The sequence below is a fragment of the Platalea leucorodia genome (assembly GCF_965183815.1).
Source record: "Platalea leucorodia genome assembly, chromosome: 1".
In the NCBI taxonomy this organism is placed as follows: domain Eukaryota; kingdom Metazoa; phylum Chordata; class Aves; order Pelecaniformes; family Threskiornithidae; genus Platalea; species Platalea leucorodia.
The window spans coordinates 168,115,820-168,138,368 of NC_138823.1; the positions used below are offsets into that span (position 1 = coordinate 168,115,820).

General features: G+C 43.3%; 1 protein-coding gene across 4 annotated transcripts in view; it reads right to left on the reverse strand.

Moving 5' to 3' along the window:
- Positions 1 to 22,549, reverse strand: part of SMARCC1 (SWI/SNF related BAF chromatin remodeling complex subunit C1) — a gene marked incomplete at its 5' end in the record, with an annotated part of 93,709 nt that overhangs the window by 50,343 nt on the left and 20,817 nt on the right. For all 4 annotated transcript variants that reach the window (XM_082316726.1, XM_082316728.1, XM_082316727.1 and 1 more), the window contains 10 exons: positions 2,538 to 2,609; positions 6,217 to 6,338; positions 8,926 to 8,963; positions 9,615 to 9,674; positions 10,487 to 10,611; positions 11,881 to 11,999; positions 12,705 to 12,830; positions 15,635 to 15,710; positions 17,417 to 17,486; positions 20,630 to 20,699. In XM_082316726.1, coding sequence (XP_082172852.1) covers positions 2,538 to 2,609; positions 6,217 to 6,338; positions 8,926 to 8,963; positions 9,615 to 9,674; positions 10,487 to 10,611; positions 11,881 to 11,999; positions 12,705 to 12,830; positions 15,635 to 15,710; positions 17,417 to 17,486; positions 20,630 to 20,699 — 878 coding nt within the window. The remainder of the gene's footprint in view (positions 1 to 2,537; positions 2,610 to 6,216; positions 6,339 to 8,925; positions 8,964 to 9,614; positions 9,675 to 10,486; positions 10,612 to 11,880; positions 12,000 to 12,704; positions 12,831 to 15,634; positions 15,711 to 17,416; positions 17,487 to 20,629; positions 20,700 to 22,549) is intronic.

Sequence of the window (22,549 nt, forward strand, 5' to 3'; positions counted from 1 at the left end):
GTACTACTGTCACAAGAACGAACCTGTGTGAGCTTCTGAAACACGGTATTCTGTTTGGCCTGAAAACTAAGCTGGAGACAAGACATTTGCATTCAGAAGGATGTTTCTATTTTATTTAAAAAGAAAACACAAACGCAAGACCACATGCTACTCCTACAATGCCTAAATGGCAAGAAATACACATCTCTAGGATAACCTCGGGATTGAGAGGAGTCCCTAATTTGCTTCACTCATAGGCAATAACCGGCAGCAGCTCAGGGAGGAGTACCAGGAGACCTGATGTTTTGATGTCAACTGAAAAAGGAAGCATAGGATTACGCGTGATGACCACATCAATGGCAAATATGAAAGATAAGCATTCTTTCACAATTCAATCTGGGTGCAGCCCTAGACACAAAGTCCTAGAAACCTCAAAACATGCTGAATAATAAAAACTGATGGAGCAGAGTTAGCGTCAAATACATTTTGGATCAAATACATCTTGGAATCACTATGATGCAGCTGCAGTTACCTCTGCAACTCAGACATGCAGAGAAGCTGCGAGTAAAGACTACAAACTGGAAATCATACAGGGTGCAGGGACCTCAGGAGGTCTCTAAGCCAATCTCCTACTCAAACCATGGTCAGCACTGAATTTTGCCCAGGTTGCTTAGGGCTTTGTCCAGCAAGGCCTGAAAGACTCCAAGGAAGAACATTCCCAACTTCCCAGGGCCCCATCCCAGTGCTTCATCTTCTTCAGAGTTAAAAATTTCCCTTATATCAAGACAGACCTTGCTGTGTTTCAGTTTGACTTCTTTTTCTCCTGCCACACACCTCAATAACGAGCCTGGCTCCATCTTCTCAGCAACCTCCTTGTGCATTGGGCAACTACTATAAGGTCTCCCAATCCTTCTCCTCTTCAGGCTGAAAAAGCTTAGTTTCTAATTTCTATCTCCGTATTAGATCAGAAGCCTCACAAAATAACAGTCATGCCTGAGAAGGGGAGATTCGAGCACAAGAATGCTCTCTCTGAAGTCTGCCTTGCTGGAAGGGCAATGCAGGGTGATACTACCGCTGTCACTTGCACTAAGAAGAAACCGAGGGAAAAGGTTAGTTTGAAGAAACATTGTGGGCAAAAAATGCACGGCTTTGCTGATGTTAAGACTATGTACTGAGAAGAGACCTCAAATGCATCATTTAGTAGTTAATTCAAAAAAACTGGTTTAAAAACCGCAAAAGCTGCTTTAAAACTAGACCAAGATTTTGATTCCAGGACAAAGTGAACACGACTAGCCTAGTTCCACCGTCCAAGTCGACAATCATACAATGGTGTTCAAATTTATGATTTTTTTGTGAACTGTCAGGTTTGGGGATTTTAATTTTAATAGAAACAAGCACATTGTTCAAAAGCCTGATGCTGACCATCTTCCTTTAATCAATCACCTTTCAAGATTGCTCTGAATAACTAAATTTACTGTCGTAACAGAAGATTCTCTGGGAGAACACAGGGGAGGTGTACTTTTACTAACGCACATGATAAGCCTTGCAGGAGAGTCTCAAGATAAGCATTTGATGCAAAATTAGCAGCTTATCTTGTTACACTGCTAAATCAGATCAGAAGTTGATCATTTCATGTATGAAAAAACCTGCACTACCTCAAGACAATAATCAGCTTTTTTTAAATTTTATTTTAAACAGCTTCAGGGAAGCTGTTTAAGCTGTTTAAATAGCTGTGTGTGTATAATTTTGAATTAAGAACACTTAAGTTCTGCAGTAGATACCAGATCCCACAAGGAGATGAGATTGGTACAAACCGGATCTAAATTCAGCTGAGAGAACTCCACCTAGATGTAACAGGCATGTCCAGGATTAAAATGTCACTAGAGGGTTTGGAACAGCTATATAAGTAAAAAAATATTTTTCTTCTTGCAATGCACAACTCCGGCTCTCTGATTTTGAAAACGCAGTTACATCTCAGGCCTGTGAAGACTCATTTTCCGACCCTCACCTGCACTTTGAGCGCTACCCATCAGCTGCTCAGGCAACTGTGAAATCACCACAGATAACTGTGCAAAATCCATTCCACAGTCTGACACAGCATCCTACAACAAACTCAGTGATCAGTGCTCACACATGGAACTCCTGAGTCTCGAAAATATAGCATAGCATGAGGAGAGAGAGAAAAACAGGGAGGATTATTAAGTTTCTACAGTATCATGAAATTCTTCAGACGTCTTTGGAAGATGATCATGTCTGGTACCACACAAAAGTTAAAGAATTTGTTCCAATATTACTTGGGAAAAACTAGTTTTATTTTTCCTGGATAACCACTATTAACTATTAGTTTGATACTTAAACTTTTACCTCTACGACAATAACGCACAGACATTATCCAACAACAAGAAGCGGTTATACAGGTGCTCTTTCCTTCTTTCATGCCCCGACAGACAATATCTGCTTGCCACATGCACAGCTGAAGTGACCACGGGACTCATGAGACTGGAAGCTCTCTCACCTTGCTGAACTCTTACACGTCTACGTTCACATGTTTTACTTACATTTCTGGAGTCTTGGACTTGTTTTTTCCATTGAAGAATTCAGGAAGAGCACGACGTTCAATCACATGAATACTGTAACAAAAATACACAATTCAGATGCCAAATACTAAATATTCTTGGAGTACTCTGCACACCTTCAAATGACTATTTTGAGAGAGAACACTTATAGCAAAGGTTACTTTTTTAAGAAACCCTAGTATTCTAGCATGGCCCTTTGAAATTAAGTATGTTTTCATCAAATAAGCAAAGCTGTACTCAAAAAGCATCACAAAAGTCATTGATCGAAGCAAAACTACGCACCCGGTGCTGCCCTAATCCAGCCCTGAAGGAAAAGCAGCGAGCAGCAGCCCGTTTTCAGCTGTGCCTTCACGAGCTCTGCATTCCAACAGAAGCACCCTTCTCTTCTCCACCCTAGTTAGCGCCCACATTCGCCAAGGCACCGGCACCTCGGAGAAACCAAGCTTTCACAGTATGTGCTTAGAAGATGGGAGTGCAAGTAAGTGCTTTGAGTCCAACGCCAAAGCTGGATCTACAGTAGTTGCTAGCGCTCACGAGTCAGGTAGGAGACGGACCGGCTTCACGAAAGTAGCTAGTACCAACCTGGTCAACTGGGAAAATAAAATCCAAAGTATGGATATTCAGAACAACTAAACACGGTCTTAAAAATAATTCTTCCCCTTTGCGCTCCAAGGAAGAAATATGGAGCAAAACCTGACCACATCTGGAAGAGCAGAACTAACGACACGTGAGGTGCTATGCAGTATATAAAATAAAGATCACAGCAAATTCAGCTTTAGCTATTTAGCAGATATGTTAATATTTTTTTTCCTTCCATAGCTGTTCCAGGTAAAGTATCAGTTAAGTTTAAATGTTCTTTTAGTGGAATCTTCCACTCTGCAGGTACTACCAGCCTGACAAGGTAAATAGCACTGCAGAAACTTAGGAAATCACATTCTCATATTTATTCTCATATTCCCTAAATAAAAGACTGGAGGAAGTGCTATGATTTATTTTAACATAAATAAGGAAATTTGGTCCTGAAACATTTTAATTGCAGGGTGATTGCACCTGCGGAATTCTACCAGCAACAAATGAACAAGATCATTTTGCGTTATCCGTGGCATATAATGGGATATATAAGAGGGTTTTCACTGCAAAGCAAAATTACAATGCAGCCAGAGTATATGGAACTTGATTAGTCAACTCTTTTTTTTTTTTTTTTTTTTATGATCTTAACATGCAAATTCTTTGAGGGACCTAAGATTTAATCCACCTTTTACTAAGTGAGAAAATAGCTTCAAGATTTAAAAAAATATACATTTTATAAAAAAGCGTCAGAAATGAGAGTAACTTAAGAAACAAACTCATAGAATGGCACATACTTTATGCAAGTTAAAATCTGGAGAACTACAATGGTTACTTTTAAAGGAAACACGGAAATATATCCTTTACAAATCTTCCTTCCTCCTGTAGGTTCAGCTTTTGCCCTACCGTGCAACTGGCCTTTTATGCTGATACTGCTTACTCCTAACTTGTCATTCATAGGAAAATACTCTAACTTGAAGATGAAGATTAACCAATAAACTGTTCGGATTTCAGTAACAAATTATCTAGTTCTGCAATGAAGTTGCCCAAAGCATAAGAGATTACACTGAAACTGAATTGAACATAAAATAGAATTTATCTTTTGACTAGAAAATTACTTTTAGCAATGACTCTTCTAAACCAGCAGTTTATAAGACATTTTGAGTGAAGTAAATTAGAATTATTCTTCAGCTTGCTTCAAATTAGTTGCGACTGGACACATTAAAGAAGAAGTCTTTGCCATTTGGGAGGGCTGCAGACAGTGATTTGTTTATATATTCACACAACCCAAGAGCATCTTGCCGGCACAGCAACAGCAGTACCACCTGCAGTCTGCGGTGGGGCGGTGCCCCGTAGATGCTCTCTAGTTCTCCAGAGCCACAGAAACCTGCCTCCGAACGGAAAAGCGCTCGGAGACAGAAAACGTCATTCTCGCAGCTGTGCTGCTATTGCAGCCTTCAATCCAAAGCAGCTTAACACGCTGGTTCTGCAGCACTAGAATCCAAAAAAATCAAAGCTTGTTTTCACATCATCCTGCTGCCTTGTGGACGCCGACCGTTCCCGTCGGAGATGCTTTAAGTTTGCCTTTTACAAGGTCAGAGCAAGTACACCTGACGCAATGAGAAGTTCATCCTGTTTCTCCAGAAATACCGCATTCGTCTCTTAGCTGCCGTTCGCAGACAGCTTTAGCTCTCAGGACGCCACTACAACTACTGCTGTACTGCAAACGCACCGATCAAGAATTTTTAACCAACCGTTATTACCAGTCATCCCAAAAGGTGCTGGTACAATAGCGTCAGAGCGACCTCGTGACAAAACGTCATTGCCGTGATTTTCTCGGTAGGGAAGTATTACTGTATCTTCGCTTTACAAACAAGGAACCGAAGCACAGAGACTGCAGATATGCCTACCTCGGGTTAAATAAACCTCAACTGGCTGGAGCTACACAACGTTGCCTTTCCTGATCTACAGCAGATCCACGGTTCTTTATCCCTTTAGGAAGTGCATCAGTGGAGCGTTTCATTCCACATGCGTAAGAGAACTACACCTCGAGCTTTGCCGCTCACAAAGCGGCTGGAGCGCCTATAGAGTCAGCCTATGTGATCCCTGGCTCTTCTGCTTCCAGGATCATCTCAAAGTGGGAGAGCAAGGGGACTGAGGCGAGGGATGGATCTATTTATGGAGATTTAGGTCAGCTCAAGCCACCAGCACAGACACAGGCTAAGCAACTGAGTCAAGGTAACAAAGTTTGCCAGAGCTGGAAACTGAACCAACCCTCACGCTAACAGTTCAGATCCCATCTCAATTCACTAGGGTAAAAAGTTACCCACTTTTGAAAGTTGCACATGAATCCTAACACTCAAGTCTCGTAGCACGTCTTTTTAGATTCCAGCCTTAACAATGTCTCAACTCCTAGAGCTAAGACAAAACACCCGCTCAAACGACAGCCCTTCCAGACAACCGACTGTTCCTTATTCCGTTTCCACAGCAGTTTTTATTTAAAAAAAAAAAAAAAGTACTATGTAAGAGTTTAACTTGTAGAGGGACTTCCATTCCCAGTCACTTGCTTCTCTTCCCACACCACAGAAGTTTGAGCCTACGGAGAACAGTCGGGTTACTACAGTGAGTTATGTGGCCACGGCACAGCACAAACCTCGGACTCGACAGAGGATTCCGAAACGAAACAACTATCCTCCCTGTGTAATCAGTGACTTATCCTCAAAGTCAAGATCTGAAGCAAAATAAAAAGCCACCAGTGTTCAGCAGTAGATATAAACGTAGAGAGATCATACGAGGACTAGGAAAGTAGGGAAGAGAAAGGAATTATTTTCCCGGGGGGGGGATAAAACTCAATGTAAAGCAAAAAAGCTGAGAAGGCAGACTGAAGATCTATGCTGTTTGAAATTCTCTTCCTCATTCCCAATCCCTGAAAGCTGCCAGAAGTCAGCTCAGGAAGACTTTTAAATGGAAAAGGTGTACCCATGCATGGGAACTAGACCTAAACAAAAGTAATTTCTTTCAGCTCTCAGCTTGATTTATGAGAAACAACCACCAAAACTCTAAGCTTTCCCCCAGTTCCAAATGACTTTCTTACCAGTTGTAGTCAAACCAAGATGCATAGCTTGGAATAATGATGTGGTTGGTTTGTTCTGTGACGTTATCTTCACCCGGATCAATTGACCGACTTTGATCGCCTTTGTTAGGATCTTCATCTTCCTGCGTCACGGAGGGAATACAACGGTTAGGAGGCTGCAAGAGACATACCTAACAACTCTCAGCCAGCACAGAGTTTGCCCGAAACAAGTGCTTTCCAATCCTGCGCAGAATAAACTTTTCCTGACACAATCTCTGGTCAGCAGGGAAAATCTCAGGGACCAGAGAAAGTATAATCTGTGTCCATAAAAATATGAAAGAAAGCATAAGGCCAGTAAGAAGTTTTTACAGAGCCAGCTCTCAAATCTCAAGGACACACTTGGCAGTACAGTTAGATCACTCTTCGTGTCCTGTTTATAAAAATTAAGCATGCTCTAACTGAGAGAAAACACTGCATTTCAGTTCTGCGGTATACTGCAACCACACATCACGAATACAGCAGGAACCTAGAGCACTCTGCAAGCTGCCAGCCTCGCGCCCGCTGCCGTCTCCGCTTACTGACACTGCACCAATTTTTAATATTGTTGTATTTTTTGCCACTCTTCCTCCATTAACCTTCTCACTCCTCAGAAGAGTATTAAAGGACATCAGACTCATTACTTCTAGTTTCACTCGAAGACACTTGTCAGCAGTCATAGTTTCATGTCTGCAAAACCGCGTCTCATGACCTTAAATTCTTGCTTGGATAAACTCACTTTGATCAATCTTAAAGCTGGTCTTGGATATTTCCCGCTTGCAAAGAAGAGATGCTAAGTTCAACTCGCAACTTTGCACGTCCCTGTATCTGCTCCCACTCAGAGGGTGAACAGACCCATGGGTTTGCTCGTACAGGGCTGCGAAGACATCAGTGAGCAAGATTTTAAGATTTCCAAGAAGAGGGACAAGTCTTTGGTCACCTTCTGCTGCTTCACAACAGCAGTCTCCCGTGAACACTAGGTGTCCTGCAACTCGAGTTCCAGCACATGCTCGCTTCCTGACCCAAAAAGGTAGAGAGAAGGGCAGGGAGGCAGCGTAAGGAGAGGGTCAGGACATGATATGAACTGTACGAGAAACCCTCAGGTGACATTTGAAGAGCCTGTAGGCAACTCAACATGAAATTATTTTCTTTACCTGAATTACTAATCCAGACAGCTTTCAGAGAAACAACAGACCATTAAAAACAGAGTCCCTAAAGCAAGACCTTGTATGTCACTGACACCAGTGACTCTTTCTTTTGGGGGACTAAATTCCCCCAAAGACAAGGTACCATTCTAAATCTATTTAGTGATCTGACGATAGCTATTCAGAAAAGAAGTCCTTCCTCTCATCATCCCCTCAACTTCTAATGCCCTTCTCCTCTCAAAATGCATTCATTAAACAGAGAAACAGAGCATGTCCCCAAAAAGCACTGTTTGGCATATGACAAAAACAAACCTTTTCCAATCTAAACACGGAACAAATACTAAGGCTGCTGCATGGGGCCCACAGTTCCAGGTCATTCTACACCCAGGGATGGAGAAGTTACACTGAAAAAAGGAGCATTTCCCATGCTGGGAAGGCCTGCTGTCGCAGTCCTTCCGAGCTGGTTTCCCTAACTTGAAAAACAGCAGCTGCCGAAGAATCGCATTTTGGCCATTTCTGTTCACGTGCCTGTATCTAGGTACTTAAACCCACCGCTCCTTAGTGTCATACCTGCACCTAAAACCTAAAAGAAAGGTTGCTCACTAGCTAGTCAGTGGTTTGCACAGAGTTGTCTTCTTCCCCCATTTTAAAACAGAGAAGGGATTTTTGAGCACTTCTGAAAACATGTAGATACTGGACGTATGAACTGAAATACGGTAAAACTAGAAATACGTCAGTATGGAGAGAAAGTCAGATTTTCTTCGTTACGTGCATAACCAATCCAGGCATCTGTGTCTGCGCAGGACTGCAGCTGTATGAAGCTAACACAGATGTGACCTTTCCCTACCTGTGTGGTCAGGCAGCCATCTTGTACTAGGCAAGCTGTTAAAAATAGGGCCTGGCACACCAACAATGCAATTAAATACAGAAACTACCCTGACAGCTCTATTGAAATGATCAGGAAGCCTACCTGGGGTTTAGATTTAGTCCTGAAACCTAAAGAAAAAGCATAACCTTTGAAAAATCCTACATCTGGAAAATGCTTTTCTGAAAATACTTTGCATCTGTCTCCTCATTCTCATTTTTAATATACTAGATTTAAAAATACAGAATAATTTCACAGCATTCGTAGAACATTTCTAACAGCAAAACAACATTCCTATCCGCGACTAATTCAATCATATATATGACTTGAAAAACATTACAGGCTAAGTTACCGAAGATGAGAATAAGATCTTGATAGAACAAGGGGGAGTGGGTTTACACTAAAAGAGGGGAGATTCAGACTGGATATAAGGAAGAAATTTTTTACAATGAGGGTGGTGAGACACTGGCCCAGGTTGCCCAGAGAGGTGGTCGATGCCCCATCCCTGGACACATTGAAGGCCAGGCTGGACGGGGCTCTGAGCACCCTGATGTGGTTGAAGATGTCCCTGCCCATGGCGGGGGTGGGACTGGGTGGCCTTGAGAGGTCCCTTCCCACCCAAACCCTTCTGTGATTCTGTGATCTCAGTTTCTACCAAAGTCAGTAAGAAACAGCTGCTGTTACCTTTCCTCCAGTTGCCACTGTCTCCTCATCCTGCTCATCTGAAAGGTAAAAGCATTAAGAATTACACTAACAAAAAGCATCTGATTGCTCATAAGCCTTTCTAGCACTGCAACTGCTTAACTGGAAAGAATATTTCATTTCTTTTGGAAGGGAAGTGAGGAGGAAAGCAAAGTGGACCACACACCACTAAGGCAATCTCATCCTTTTGCAGGCACTCAACTATCCCAGACAAGGGAACAGGCAAGAATACAGAGGAAGGATAATTAGAATTTTTCCACAATTGGGAATCCATATGTAATTACCGCCTTTCCCAGTGCCCCAGATGTAGCCCTGTGTAACAGGATACAGGACACTGGTTTCTCTCTCTTACACCAAAGGCTTAGCAAAGCTCAGGGAACCTGTGATTCACCTTGATTCCCAGTAAGAAAAGAAAAATTCTGCCAGGTAAGAGCTTATATGTCATATTAAAAAAAAAAAAAAAACCTACAAGGGAACAACCTTGCAAGTAAAAAAGAGTCAACATGTTTCAACTCAAATACATATGAGAACTGAATGAATTCAATAAAAGAGTAGAATTAGACGTTCTTTTTCAATTGAGAGATTTAAAAGTATTTCCTCTGTTGGCCTGCAAGCAGGACGTTACTGTAAAACTTAGGGGAGAGGGTGCTGGAGGGTGTTGTGTGTTTTACCAAGGTCTGCTACTGTTCCTCCTTTCACAGGCGTGTTTTCACTGTCTTTCTTTGGGTTCACTAGAAAAGTAAGCAAGATTGAAATTCTAATGAGTAAGCATCAGACAAGATACAATTATCAAAGTCTAGCACACTTTTACTATCTTATCAATCAACAGTTTTGTTGGTCATGTCTTTGCAGTTCGAAAGAGTTCATCTGTGCAGTTCGAGTACAACAGACCATTTGTTTGATTTCGCTGTAATTTCACATCTGAACACAAAGCAGCTTCTATTCCTGCAGTTAGAGGACCGAGTACTGCGCTTTTTCCACCTGTACAACACGTAACAATTCTCACATGCGAGTTCAAACCAGGTAAAAACCAAATGGTGTGACACCCAAAATGGTCTGGTATCAAGGACTTAACAGAAGGAATTATTTTTCTGACTTATCTTTACTGAACAGGTATTGCACAGATCAACACTCTTCTGAAAGGGATTAAGAACTGAATGCATCTGGCATGTTGCTGGAGGTCCCGCTCATGTAATGTGCTTATCTTGGGTACTTGGCATACAATTATTTTCCTCCAGAAAACTCCATACCCCAAAACGTGAGCTCTGTGTGACGGGTGAGAGCAATCCTAAAATAGTTGAAACTCAACATTTAAGTGGATTTTCATAAATGTATTTCCAGAAGCCAAAAGAAGGTCAATCTGCTGCCCTTCTCAGCTGTCCCAATCAAATCCCTGACTAGATAAACTTAGATGGGCACAGATCACCTGGCCCTATAAGCCACAAAGTATTTAAAAAAATTTCGCAAAATACACGTGTATTTTTTCAATGCAGTTTAAGCAATTGTTTTAACATTCAAAGAATCCAGTGTATGCATATTTTACCATTTTTGGGAAGCACCACTTCTTCTATATTAGGTACTGGTGTGGGATCCTCCATGTCCTTTGTAAGATCTTCTTGCTCATCTTCTTCTTTCTGCCCTCTCCTTTTCCCATATAAGGCTGCTTGTCTAAAACAGATCATACACAAATTCTTTGCCAGCTGCAACTGTCAGATGTTCTCATCTTGTCGTTATTCTTCAGATATCAGGATTAAAGGACTGGGTTAAAACACTTCCAAAAATATGAATGCTGCAGGAAGTGGTGCTGGTGGAGTTAATGAAAAATATTCTCTCTGTATTACTAAAATGAAGTAAGGTCCAGGGGGAAAAAAAAAAAAAAAAAAAAAAAAAAAAAAAAAGAAAACAAAAGGTCTTTTCCACTGTTTCAAGACTGGAGACCACCACTGTATATAAATACCCAAAACTGTCTCCAGCATGTTGGCAGCACTTGCGTACGAGCGAGATTCAAGGGGGCAGCGATTCACTTACATTTGTCCTTTTTAAAGTTGCAATAAGGGCATCTGCTGCAGAGAACAGAGGAGGCGACGGACCATTTCGAGGCAGGCTGCCTCATGTAAGGAAAAAGGCTGGCTTGTACAAACGATTCTGTGTACCGAGGAAGCCATTTTGGGAACAAAGGCAGAATCACCCACACCTCTCCTCACAGACTCTAACTCGGGCTTTACATTTGGAACAAAAAAGTAATGTGGATTATCAACTAATTCTTTCTCACCTCAGATGATAAATTTCCAGTTTTGTCTTATTGGAGCCCAAGTGGTCTGTTAAACAAGACTCGAGTTTTTAGTTGAAAAGTGCTCCCCCTCCATATCCACACATAAACCCCCCAAAACAAGCTTTTATTTGGATATAATATTGGCTTTTTTTTTCCTTTAAGAGATCAAACTAGCATTGGAAAAAACCCTAATCTGTAGGCCACAAATGCTGCTCTATTAAAGTTGCATTTGAGAAGTGGACTTTAAAATACCTGGCTACGTAGATAAAACACCTCCTCAATTAAATGCAGGAATTTATGGGGCCATACTTCAAAAAGCGTACATGTACTACGCGATTGCAGTAAGAGAACTAGTTTGAGTTATTTTAGAAGCAGCTGAGTAACTTTTCATTCGACAAGTTCTACTCTTGATGCAGCAATGAACCCTGTCACTGACGCAGATAAAATAAGAACCGGCACTAGATTCTCCTCCACCTGCAGGCAATACATTTCTACAGAGGAGCAAAGAAATCACATACACTGCACAAGCAAAATCACTCAAGTCTGTTGTAGAAATAATTATTCTACTGTAATCTAAGGTGAGACAAGTGAAAGCTGACAGAGATCTCCCCATAACGCATTTCTTCAAGAAAATTCGCCTCAAATTCCAGGACTTGGACACTCACCCTTTCTTCCCAGTCTTTTTTCTCGACTCCACAGGAGTGGGGGGTGGAGAAGGAGAATGCTTTCTCTTCCTTGTACTTGCTGCTGCTTTCCTGTCTCTCCTCTCCGGACTACGCACAGGCTGTTAGAGAAGTGAAGTAGTTAGCTCATCCCAAATACTACAGTTATTGAAACGCTGTAGGCTAGACTCTTCCTTAATACTTCCTACAACGGAGAAGCTAAAAGCAATAATATCATAACATGCACCACGTTCAGCTCCAGAATACTTCCATTTGTCAACATGGAAACCTCTACATTTTCTCCAGCCATCCCCCAGATGCTCCAACGGCTATCTACTTCAGAACTGTGCTCTTCGAGCAAGACTCCAACACTAATGTGTGATTTGTTCAATATACTCTACCCATCAGGAGAGATTTCCTAGTGAGTAGCCTGGCCTCAAGGTTACATGATCGTGTTTTCAGAGTCCTAACTAACTTCCTGCATTGGGAGGGATACAAAAATTAGTTTCAACGAGTACACAGAATTCAGAAATCAAGTATTAACCGATGCTGTTTAACACACCTCGGCTTCATTTATGAGAAAGCAGAGCGGGTCCTATCTCTTACCATCCTCAGGAAGGGGGAGAAAATAAAAATCAAAGTACACACGCTTCTGGATAAAGGACATATGTCAGAAGAAAGTTAAAACTAGCCTGTGTTATCACAGGCACCTCAAACTGTGCAATTAGCTTAATTTTGGCAACTTCCAGTCCCTAAAATTTGTCTTATGCAGAGATAAGGAATATTAATGTATCAACAGGTCACCCATTAAGCAGAGAGGCACCTACCTCTTCATTTTTCATGGAGATTCTCTGTCGAAAACTCACTGATTTCCTGTTCTCATCTACCTCATAATCCTCTTCATTCATCCATTCGTTGAATACATCTGTGTCCAAAATCCACTTGGCATGAACCTAAAGAACAGAACGACATATGGGCATGCTGATGCTTTTTGAAAAAGTAACTCCATGACAGACCTCACAGGACGAGGGAAACACTTGCAGCTTTGTCATCTGGGTCTGAACGTCCAAATATCTCGTAATGGGTTTACACATAATAGATGACAGTTTCACGAGGCGATACAACACGGGATGAACATGCCCCTAAGTCCACTGAAGGCCATGCCTGTTCCTCAGTCATTCTTAAGCCCTCTGAGGTGCGAGGTCAGTTCTCACAGCCGGGACAACAGCTCTGTATTAAGAGCATACTTTGGATGCTGAAAATTACCATAAAAATCTTCTAAAAATACAGATCACCTTAGCAGATGTGCCACAAAAATTGCTACGATCAAGAAAACTAAGAAGAACTGGCCAGATCTTGCAAAGATTGACTATCTTGACTTAACATATCCATCTTCAAATGAAGTTTAGTTTGCATAGCTGAAAACAAATTCTTGAGCTTTAGTATAATTTATACACAAAAAGCACGTGTTCCAGTTATTTACAGCTAACTGCTTGGAATAAGTAGTGCTCGAACAGACATCAAGTTATTTTCTGACCTCGGCTGCTCTAACGCTGCTGTTCGGATCAACAGCCTACACACAGAACACCGCCGCGCGGCGTGTGTAAAAGAGTAAGTCCAGTAAAAGGACAATGAAGTAGAATTCACTACTGTGTGATCATAACTGTTCTGCATTGTTCGCTTGCAACGAGCTAAATCAGAAAGGCAAATCATTTCTGCAGAAGGAAAACTATTTATGTAGAGAACCTAAACAAGGCTGCTGATGTCTGTTTGAGCGCTCACATGCTCAACAGATTGAGAAGCGCTGACTTTTTGCATCATTATGACACCAGTTAAGAGCAGCGTTCCCAGTAAATGGCATCTTTCCATAAAGAAAGGTGAGCTATGACCCTCAGGGATGCTTTAAGCAGCTTCTGGTTTTCTCGTTCGCTTCCATGTTGGCTCCAACTCCAGGGACACTCGCATTCATACACTGCAATTCATTAGCAATGCCAAGGATTTTAGTAAAATCCAGAAACTTAAACTGTGCTAAGAGCAAACAGAAGCTGGTAGCTGCAGTGGTACTGAGCTAAGACAAACGGACTCAAGAGCTTCTGTAGCAGCGTGAGACCAGGGGAGGGGGGAGCCCACGGCCACACGCAATCTGTCAACCAGGCCACAGCTCTGTTTTGATGCCAGCAGCTGAATCTGCTGGAAATAACGCTGCCATTACAATACCTCAAAGAGAACAGACAAGATTTCAATTGTACCACAGACTTCCAAAATTCAGATTTTTTTTCTCCTAAAGCAGCTTCTTATTTTCCATATTATCTAACTCCTAATATTTTTGGCCATTTCTACGTTACAGAAGAAGAACTTTCTGCACACAAAGTATGTTTTAAGCCCTGTAATACATGCATGGTAATCTCAGGTTTCTAACCTGATAGCTCTTTTCTCTAACAATATTCTTCCAAAACCATCACGAAGATATGGTATGTTCCCCACTTCCTCTCCTTAAACATTGTCTAATTAGCCACTATGCCTTCTAACGAGCTGTCAGGTTTCATCCCAGAGATGGCTGTGCTTCAGCAGTAAGGGAAGGACTTACCTTTAACAGACACCACCTCAAACATGGTAATTTTGCCACTATCAGGGATGCCTAAGTCTCTCCTTTTCACTCACAAAATAAAGTATTTTTTCAACAGCGTTCCTTCCCAGACCAAAGAAATGTTTTAGAAATTTTCATTATGGCTCCAGAAATATCACTCTGCTTTTCCATATATACAGAAATACAGGCATTGTTACTCCGCAGCACATTAAAATATCTGCTTGCAGGTGCCACCAAGCCGGGTGGCAGTGTCTATCTGCCGGAGGGCAGGGGGCTCTGCAGAGGGCCCTGGCCAGGCTGGGGCCATGGGCCCAGGCCCCGGGGTGAGGGGCAGCGAGGCTCAGGGCCGGGTCCTGCCCTGGGGGCACAGCAACCCCAGGCACCGCTGCAGGCGTGGGGAGGAGCGGCTGGGAGCTGCCCGGCGGGAAAGCGCCTGGGGGTGCTGGTCGACAGCCGCTGAACACGAGCCAGCAGGGTGCCCAGGTGGCCAAGAGGGCCAGTGGCACCCTGGCTTGTGTCAGGAACGGTGTGGCCAGCAGGAGCGGGGCAGGGATCGTCCCCCCGTGCTGGGCACTGGTGAGGCCGCCCCTCGAATGCTGTGCTCAGCGCTGGGCCCCGCACCCCAAGGCGGCCATGGAGGGGCTGGAGCGTGGCCAGAGCAGGGCAGCGAGGCTGGGGCAGGGGCTGGAGCACAAGGCTGGGGAGGAGCGGCTGGGGGAGCTGGGGGGGCTCAGCCTGGAGAAGAGGAGGCTGAGGGGAGCCCTCATCGCTCCCTGCAACGGCCTGAAAGGAGGCTGGAGCCGGGGGGGTCGGTCTCTGCTCCCCAGGAACAAGCGATGGGACGAGAGGGAACGGCCTCAAGCTGCGCCAGGGCAGGGCTGGGGTGGGTGTTAGGAACAATCCCTTCCCCAAAGGGCTGCCAGGCCCTGGCCCGGGCTGCCCCGGGCAGGGGCTGAGTCCCCATCCCTGGGGGGATTTAAAGAACGGATAGATGTGGTGCTTGGGGACATGGTTTAGCGATGGCCTTGGCAGCGCTGGGTTAACAGTTGGACTTGATGATCTTAAGGGTCTTCTCCAACCTTAACGATTCTGTGATTCTATGATGTAGCAGCACCTGAGCATGAGCTATACCAATACAGTAACTTTGGAAACTGTTTAAGAGAGACTTACCTTCCATGGCTTTTCAGGAATTGGAGGATCCTCAATTTCGGCGTCTATTTCATTGGCGTGAACCCAAGTGTCATAGCTAATGAGAGGAGTCAAGAGAAAACAAAATTGGTCCCCTGGGCTGTGCATCCAGAAAGATCCCCAGCAGGAATATTTATTCAGCAATTTTGAAATGTGCAAATCATGCTGCCGGGATAGAGTAGTAAAGTATTTTCCATGCAATGAAAAGTTAAAGGAATAATCACTGGTTTCTACTACAGGAATAGGACTCACTGAAAAGGGAGGGGTCCAAGGCATCTAATGCACGTTTTTAGCTTTCTGAATTTAAAAGCCATCTCAGTGAAGCCAGCTCCAGCTTAAAATTGCAAATCTGCTCTCTAGATTCAGGGGTATAAATGCAGTTTCTGAGTCACCTGTTCAAACCCTGTCATTAAGTTAATTAACTTGTTTCTGTTCTTACGAGTTTAAAGCAAGAGATACTGGATTCCTAGAAGAAAGGAGCATGCGTCCTCTCCTTCAACCCCTACTGCCGTAGAATCCATTCTTATTTACATTCACTTTTCCACATGCTATTCCCTCAAAAGCCTATTTATAAATACTAAGAAACTGCACTCAGCAACAGCAAAAGCCAAAATACTTTGTAATCAACACCAGGCATGTACTGAGCAGCTGGGATAGGTCATATGCAAGAAAAGATGTGTATACAGCATTCCTCGTGTTTATACGGACATTTATAAATACATACACACACACACACACACACACACACAGAGTCAACACAAACTTGACTACTGATATGATATAAATCCAAAAACATTTAAAGGTTCTTCATCTGTATGAAGAAAGAAATTTAAGTGTGACTGTTGTTTGCTCTCTTCCACCGCAATACGCATATGGTTCCTGAGAATTCTGTGCAGAATTCAGCAATTTTAGTACCCCGAAAAGGTTATTTAAATAGAAGTCAATGCTGGGCTATCAGTCTTTTGAGTTTTCCATAACCTGGACTCAGAAACCAGTCCTTACAAATGTGTTTAAGTTACTAACAGTACATACACTATCTTGTAACATCTTCTAACAACACAAGACAGCTTGCTCAAATATTTGCTTTCAACAGTCGCTTGCACTTCACTCAGGGCAACCCACGGAGCGAAATCTCTCTCTGTTGAAGAGAGTTCCACTAGGTGATCAGAAGTTCTCCCTTTTGCCTTTAAAGTCTTACTAACTTTATGGCAAGGCGCATTCTGCCCTTTGAAAGTCTGGTTCAATTTGCAGCCTTACTAGCGGCTCTGCAGAAAAACAGACTCTCCTTTTCTAACCTCCCCCTGGCCTGGAGCACACTGCGTACGCATATTTCAGTTTTAAACCACTGATTAAGTCTCTTCAAGCCTTGGACATTGAGACAAATGGTAGCAATGCTAAATTACTGCGTGGTTGTACTCCGCAAGACAACCACTGCCTGGCTGATCTGAACGGTTGTACGTTGCTGTTCAGAATCAAAACAACAGGAACGCAGTACTGTGTATTCGGGTTACATTTTTAGCGGAGCCAGTGTGAGATAGGCCTGAGCCTGTCACATTCTGCAGAACAAGCAAAGCGCGTAGTTGTAGCCCACACAGCTGGGACATTCCCCATGCAGGTTCACTACTGAGGTAAGACCCAGCAAGCCAAAGGAGCAGCTTGTTTGAGGACATGGATTTTCCTATTCGCGAGTTTTAATCGACACTTTTCCTCCAACAAACTTAGGTAAGATTTGGGGTGTGCTTTTTTCCCCCCACATTTCTTTACCTGTCTGGAAAAAAGCCCCAGTGTACCAGCACCTGCTTGTCTTTTTTCATCACAGGTCTCAACCATTCATCTGCAAAGAAGAGAGAGATCTAGCATCAGATTTGGATTGTAAAGCACATTAAACACTATTTTGCGTTTCCATAGTCATAGGAAAGTTATTGCAATCATCTCTGAGAAAATCCTACTGGAGCGAAATTCCAACGCCCTGGCCTGCCCCAGCAATACACGCGCCTGCATTCTCTCTGCCATGTCTAAACACGCACGCGCGCAGCCTGCATGGCACACAGATCTTAGGTTAGTAAAATCTTACTAAGAATTATTACATTTCCTTCCCTGGTCACATACGTTCATACCCTAACACACTGCAGAATAAGATCCAAGGAGAGCTGAAACAGCCCAGCTGTTTCTCAACAGAAGCAAGAGGCATTTCTGGCTGACCATCCTCCGCCAGCTCATCCTCTCCCGTCTCATCTCCCAAACACCTTGGCCAGTTGGGCCTGGAACTCGGAAGGGGACAGAGCAAATCCTCCACAGGGACATTCGGTAAGGACAGCAGAAATAACATGGAGAGAGAGACACTCCAATCTGTCACTTTTTTTTTTTTTTTTTAATCTCTGTATAACCAAAAATAGTGAACTTCTTCCAAAATGCTTTCTTGTCAGGTGGTAAGTATTTCCCCTCTGTCTTTTTGTATCCTTGTTAGATGTCTGAATCCCCTCATTAACTTCTTCTATTGATTTACTTTTTTTTTTTTTTTTTTTTTTAATTTTTTGTAATGCTTTGGGATGGAAGGGACCTCTCAAGGCCACCCAGTCCCACCCCCTGCCATGGGCAGGGACATCTTCAACCAGATCAGGGTGCTCAGAGCCCCGTCCAGCCTGGCCTTCAATGTGTCCAGGGATGGGGCATCAACCACCTCTCTGGGCAACCTGGGCCAGTGTCTCACCACCCTCAGCACAAACAATTTCTTCCTTATATCCAGTCTGAATCTCCCCTCTTTCAGTTTAAAACCATTCCCCCTTGTCCTATCGCTACAGGCCCTGCGAAAAAGCCTGTCCCCCCTTTCTTGTCGGCCCCCCTTAAGCACGGCAAGGCCGCAGTGAGGTCTCCCCGCAGCCCCCTCCTCCCCAGGCTGAGCCCCCCCAGCTCTCAGCCTGCCCTCACAGCAGAGCTGGGCCACCCTCGGAGCATTTCGGTGGCCTCCCCTGGCCCCGCTCCCACAGCTCCATGTCCTTCCCGTGCTGAGGACCCCCGAGCTGGACGCGGGGCTCCAGGGGGTCTCCCCAGAGGGGGCAGAGGGGCAGAATCCCCTCCCTCGCCCTGCTGCCCACGCTGCGGGGGATGCAGCCCAGGAGACGCTTGGCTTGCTGGGCGGCCAGCGCACATTGCCGGCCCGTGGCCAGCTTTCCATCCCCCAGCACCCCCAAGTCCTTCTCGGCAGGGCTGCTCTCCACCCCTCCATCCCCCAGCCTGTGCTGACACCGGGGGCTGCCCCCACCCAGGGGCAGGACCCTGCCCTTGGCCTTGTTGACCCCCATGAGGGTCACCCAGGCCCCCCTCTCCAGCCGGCCCAGGTCCCTCTGGATGCCACCCCGTCCCTCAGGCGTGTGAACTGCACCGCTCAGCTCGGTGCCACCCGCAAACGTGCTGAGGGGTTTAAAAGACCTTCTTCCCAGTACTAAATTCTACTCTCAACAGGTATTTAAAAAAACAATAGTTTTGAAGGAAGAATGTCAGGGCAGGGGGTGGTGGTGAAACAGATTTCAATAAAACACTGCCAAGAGTCTAACAAAACTTGCATTTCAACTTTCTTCTTTCACAGCAGTGCTAACGATGACCTCAAGTCAATACGGGCTTCCTGAGCAACACTAATACTTTGCTGGCTTTGCAATAAGGCATACGCTCAGTCTGACTGGTGTTTTAATTTTTTTTTCTTCTAAACTGCCCATCAGACACAATGTAATAACCTACCCCCTGCAAGCCAAATATCGAGAATATGGCCCAGAGCAGGATTCAAAGAGAATCCCTGAGGATTTGAACCTGTAGGAAGTTATACTGCTTGAATTCACGGCTGTTTTCTCATCTTAATAATCAGGGGTTGAGAGAGCTCTGTCTAGCACATCTGCACCTTCACTGACTGCAAGACAGATGGGACCTACTGTGCTCAGCCCTTTTCCGAGAACCTGAAGTGGTTAAAAATAAATATAAACCTGTGGCCAGGCATGATATTACCAAAAGGACAGAACACGGACAAGCAGAGGACAAACAGCCCACGATTGTTCCTATAAAGGAGTGAACACTTCCATCTAGTGGCCGCCAGATGCCAGGGTGTATCAGAAAAAGCTCATTTATGTCAGTGAAGCTCAGACTCTACAACAATGAACCACCAGACAATTAAATGTATTTAAGATGGAAAAATTAAGAGCAATTTCTTCTTATTTGCTGAAGGATACAGCTGCTAAATTGCTTTTGTGGAACCTATGTACTTCATATAGAGGCAGACCACAGCATCATAAAGCCAACAATCTCAACGTATCAGCTCTACTTGTTATCGTGTCCACCGTGCCAAACCACATGCAGTGATACGTTACCAGCATTCCCAGCCCGTCACCCGGAAAGATGAGAACATGGCAGCAAGTATTTTGATTTTGATTTACTTTAGCATCTACACTACCTTTCCTACATCTACTTGATTCCTAATTATGTCTCACTCAACATTTTGACCTATACTTACACTCTGGGAGACACCAAGGAAGCAAAAAAAGAAAAATCTTAATGGAAGCTTTAGTTTTAAGCCCTCTACTTTCACTATCCTTCTTTTTAAATTTTTAAACTAACTTAATTTCTTTTTTAAGTTCTTCTGGACCCTTAGCTTTGTTCGCCTTCAGCCTGCAAGTTGTTTGGGACAAACAAAACGTCTGTCTCCATTCAGCAATAAATATCTCAATTTCCAATGCAATCACTGAAGAGTATTCAGCGTTACACACCTTAATCTGAAAAGGTTGCATCAATTAAAAATGTGAATGTTACACCCAATAGTCAGAAGCAGGCCACACAATGATTTTGTTCGGAGTTGTTAATCCTAGAAATACTTTCCCAATGGCTCTTAGGAGCAGGCTAGGAACATACTGCATCTGTGCAAAAGCTCCCGTAACTGCTAACAGAATTTAGTTACCAGACTATTTCCATTTAACAACTGGAAAGCAACCTTACCATCATCCATTGAGGTAGGACTTGGATAAACATGGTGGGTAGCCTTTGATTTCTCTTCAGTTACTGTTCCCTGTGGGAAAGGAGGAAGAAAAGAAGAAACTGCATGAGAAACCTTCCACACATTACCCCAAACTTCTCGGCTGCTTCTTTTTACCCACGTCCCATGCAACCTAGAAATACTCAAGGCTAACTTCAATGCGACTATGAAGAATACCACCTCTAAGAAGTGCCAGAAAAAGGCAATTATTTTAAGACTGCTGCCAAACTACCTCATCATCTCTTGCTCTTTTCATCTCAAATCCTTCCTCCTCCTAGTTCCTTCTCCCCCAATTCTCGTTGTAAACTGTTCAGCTACCAGTTCATACAAACCTATCGGTGAATATTTTGTAAGAAAGCACCTGTAACTTTTTTCCACTAAGTACACATTTTGGTCCAAAACAATTTCTAAATATGACAATTTACATAAGTCTATGAGAAGCTTAACTAGAAATGGCTGCCTTGCACAGAACATGCTTAGTATTCAAGAAAGGCTGTATGTCAAGAGACAGAAACACCCGTTCTTTCAAAAAAGCCTCCTCAATCATAGAACAAAGGGAATAAATCAGAAATATACTAACGATACCATTGTTTGTCAAATATTCAAACACAAGAATACTTTTTCTTCTTGCTGGTTTGCGATATCATTTTCTTGACATATGAGAAGCAGCAGATGTACGTCTCATGCTTATGTAGATGCCACAAACAGCGGTACATAAAGCAATTCCTCTACATATGGGTACAGGCCATAATTATATTCCTACTGATTCTACATCATCACACCAAAAACCCTACTACATAATTAGATATATTTTAAATAAATACATAACGTTGCTTAGCGTGGCCAGTCAAGAAAACGCTGTCCTTCCGTCACGTGGAGGGCCATAAGGATTCTCCCATGTGCTGCAGAGACACCTCCAGTCTCCATACCTGAAGGAGTCATTTCCAAGGACAGCAGAAATTCACAGCCTGCAGACTCTTCTGCAGAGCAGTTATGTTTTGGAACAGTTTGCATGAAAATGTTATTCAAAATTTACGTTCCATAAATACTTGACAGATGTATTTAAAGGACTTAAGAGCACATGGGATAGGTTACAGCCAACAATATGTGAACAACTTATTTAGAAAACAGCATCAAAAGGAGGAAAATTAAAAAGCATAAAGACACACTGCATTACTGTAGCAATATTTGAGACTAGTCTGGTATCAGGGCTCAAGGGCAGGAGTTCCCACACCAACAAGAGTTCACAGAACTGGGTAAAGGGAGAGGAGGTGCTCTCAGCAACAGCAAAAAACTGGAAAGTAAGAAGAATTTAAAAGCATTCAAAGGGAAAGGAAAAAGCCCTGGCGTGAAAGAAGAACCTGCAAGTGTTTAAGGAACAATAATGGAAATTCTCCCTTCATTCCCCATGAGCTAAAGATGCTCTTCTAGACATCTAATCTGAGCTTTGTCAAGTTTCATCTATTTCCTACGGAGCTTTAAAAAGCCCGATACACAAGAGATGAACTGAAGTCTCTCTTAGACGCTATCTTGGCTGAAAACAACGGGATGGATAACTTTATATTAGGACAGCTTTCTGAAGGACATAAGCAGACTGTAAGGTTATTCCCTGCCTCTGCTAAACTGAATGTGACTGGAAGCTAAAGACATAACAAGATGGAAGAGTTACCTACTGACACAACACTTTTCTTGAAGCAGACAGATATAAATGCTAAATCTCACTCATTACCTGTTTTCAGGTTCCTAAATTATCATTCTGGCTTTTCTCAGAAGAATCCTTAATGTTTATAAAGAAAAACAGAATCAGTGTGACTACCAGAAAGAGTAACAGCATCTTCATCAGCAGAGAGAACCAACATCTTACTGACACCTCTGTTTATAAG